Here is a 1652-nt window from a genome sequence, read left to right on the forward strand (position 1 = left end):
TCTTTTGGGGTCTCTCCCGCCTGTATTTGCCTGTGGTTGCCTGAAACCCACTTTATATGGGGTGTTCCTCCTACCACTCTACCTGCATTCTCTGATGTCTGATATCATGGCTGAGCTCATCGAGCAGCCCCTCTGCTCACTCCTCTGCCCGCTTACCAGTGTTCATCCTGCTTATGGGAATGTCGCCTCTTCCAGCTCCTGATCCTCATCAGCTGAAATTGTCCATGGGATTTAAAAGTGTGGGGACAGAGTGATGGTGGAAGTCAGAAATGATCGTGCTGATGGGCGAAGGCTGGAGCAGGGGATCAGAGCAGGGACGGCTGGGAGGATTTCCTCCTTTTCCCTCCTCATCCTCATGTCTTCTTCTCACCCTGCACAGTTGCCTTCATCATTGACCTGGACAGTGACACGGCCGACAAGTTCATCCAGCTGTTTGGCACCAAAGGGGCCAAGCGGGTGCTGTGCCCCATCCCCTACCCGGAGAGCCCGACCCGCTTCATCAACTGCGAGCAGGTGCTGGGGGTGAACCTCATGAATCGGGGCAACTACTACTGGGAGGTGGAGCTGATCGACGGCTGGGTCAGCATCGGCGTCATCGCCGAGGACTTCGACCCCCGGGAGTCCTACAACCGCGGCCGGCTGGGGCGGAACGAGAAGTCCTGCTGCCTGCAGTGGAACGGACAGAACTACGTGGCCTGGTTTGGTGGCTTTGAGTCCGTCATCCAGCAGCCATTTTTCCACACGATTGGGGTCTTCCTGGAGTATTCGGAGAAGGCGCTGACCTTCTACGGAGTCAAGGACTCCAAGATGACCTGCCTGCAGCAGCTCAAGGTCTCTCATTTTGCCAAGGGTCAGTTTGACCCATTCCAGAACAAGATCAACCACCAGTTCGCCTCTCTTTTCTTGTGCAAGCTGAAACCAGCCTTCTTCCTGGAGAGCGTCGATGCCCACCTGCAGATCGGACCGCTGAAGAAAGATTGTGTTTCGGTGCTAAAGCGTAGGTAACTGCGCGGAGAGCGGGAGCACGGGAAGACCCAGAAGAGTCTCCTGCAGTGTATCGCCGCCATCACGGTGTCTCTTTGGTAGCCTTGTATTTCTCTGTGGCAGCCCTCCCTCCTCACTCCGTGCTGTTGGTGGCCCCGGGGGTGGATGAAGCCGTCCTGCGGGCAGAGCTGCGGGCTGGGAGCCAGGAGGGAGCTGGATCTGAGCGCCGGCTCTGCCGCTGGGCTGCTGAGCGAACCTGGGCCAGTCTCTGCCGCTGCTCCCTGTCCCTCAGCTTCCCTTTCTGGATGTCAGGGACTGCGATACAGCCTTTCTTGGTAAAGCACGTCGCTTAGGAGAAGTGCCATGTAGTTCTGAAGCTGTATCTGGGCCAGCTGCCAGGCTGCCCTGTTCCTCTCCCGCCTATCTGCTCACGCTGTCCTGGTGACTTGCACAGATGCTCTGCTTTGTGCCTTATCTCAGTCTCTGCGTCGCTGCTGCTGCTTTTTAAAGCGCTGGCTCATCAACACCTTCCCCACGCTCCTTATGAAGTGCCTTTGAAGCTGCAAGCCCAGCGTGGGCTGGGTGAACCCCCAAAGCAGATGTGGTCGCTCCCCTGGTGCCGCATCGCCGTGGTGCCTTGGGGTGGGTGGGCAGGGTGCTCCGGGGCG

At 58.1% G+C, this 1652-nt stretch overlaps 1 protein-coding gene across 1 annotated transcript in view; it reads left to right on the forward strand.

Moving 5' to 3' along the window:
* Positions 1 to 1005, forward strand: part of TRIM47 (tripartite motif containing 47) — a gene marked incomplete at its 5' end in the record, with an annotated part of 4218 nt that extends 3213 nt beyond the window's left edge. The window contains one exon of the mRNA XM_010073638.1: positions 380 to 1005. Within this exon, the coding sequence (XP_010071940.1) occupies positions 380 to 1005 (626 nt within the window). The remainder of the gene's footprint in view (positions 1 to 379) is intronic.
* Positions 1006 to 1652: the final 647 nt, after the last annotated feature.

The sequence above is a fragment of the Pterocles gutturalis genome, unplaced genomic scaffold, assembly GCF_000699245.1.
Source record: "Pterocles gutturalis isolate BGI_N339 unplaced genomic scaffold, ASM69924v1 scaffold27307, whole genome shotgun sequence".
Taxonomy (NCBI): domain Eukaryota; kingdom Metazoa; phylum Chordata; class Aves; order Pterocliformes; family Pteroclidae; genus Pterocles; species Pterocles gutturalis.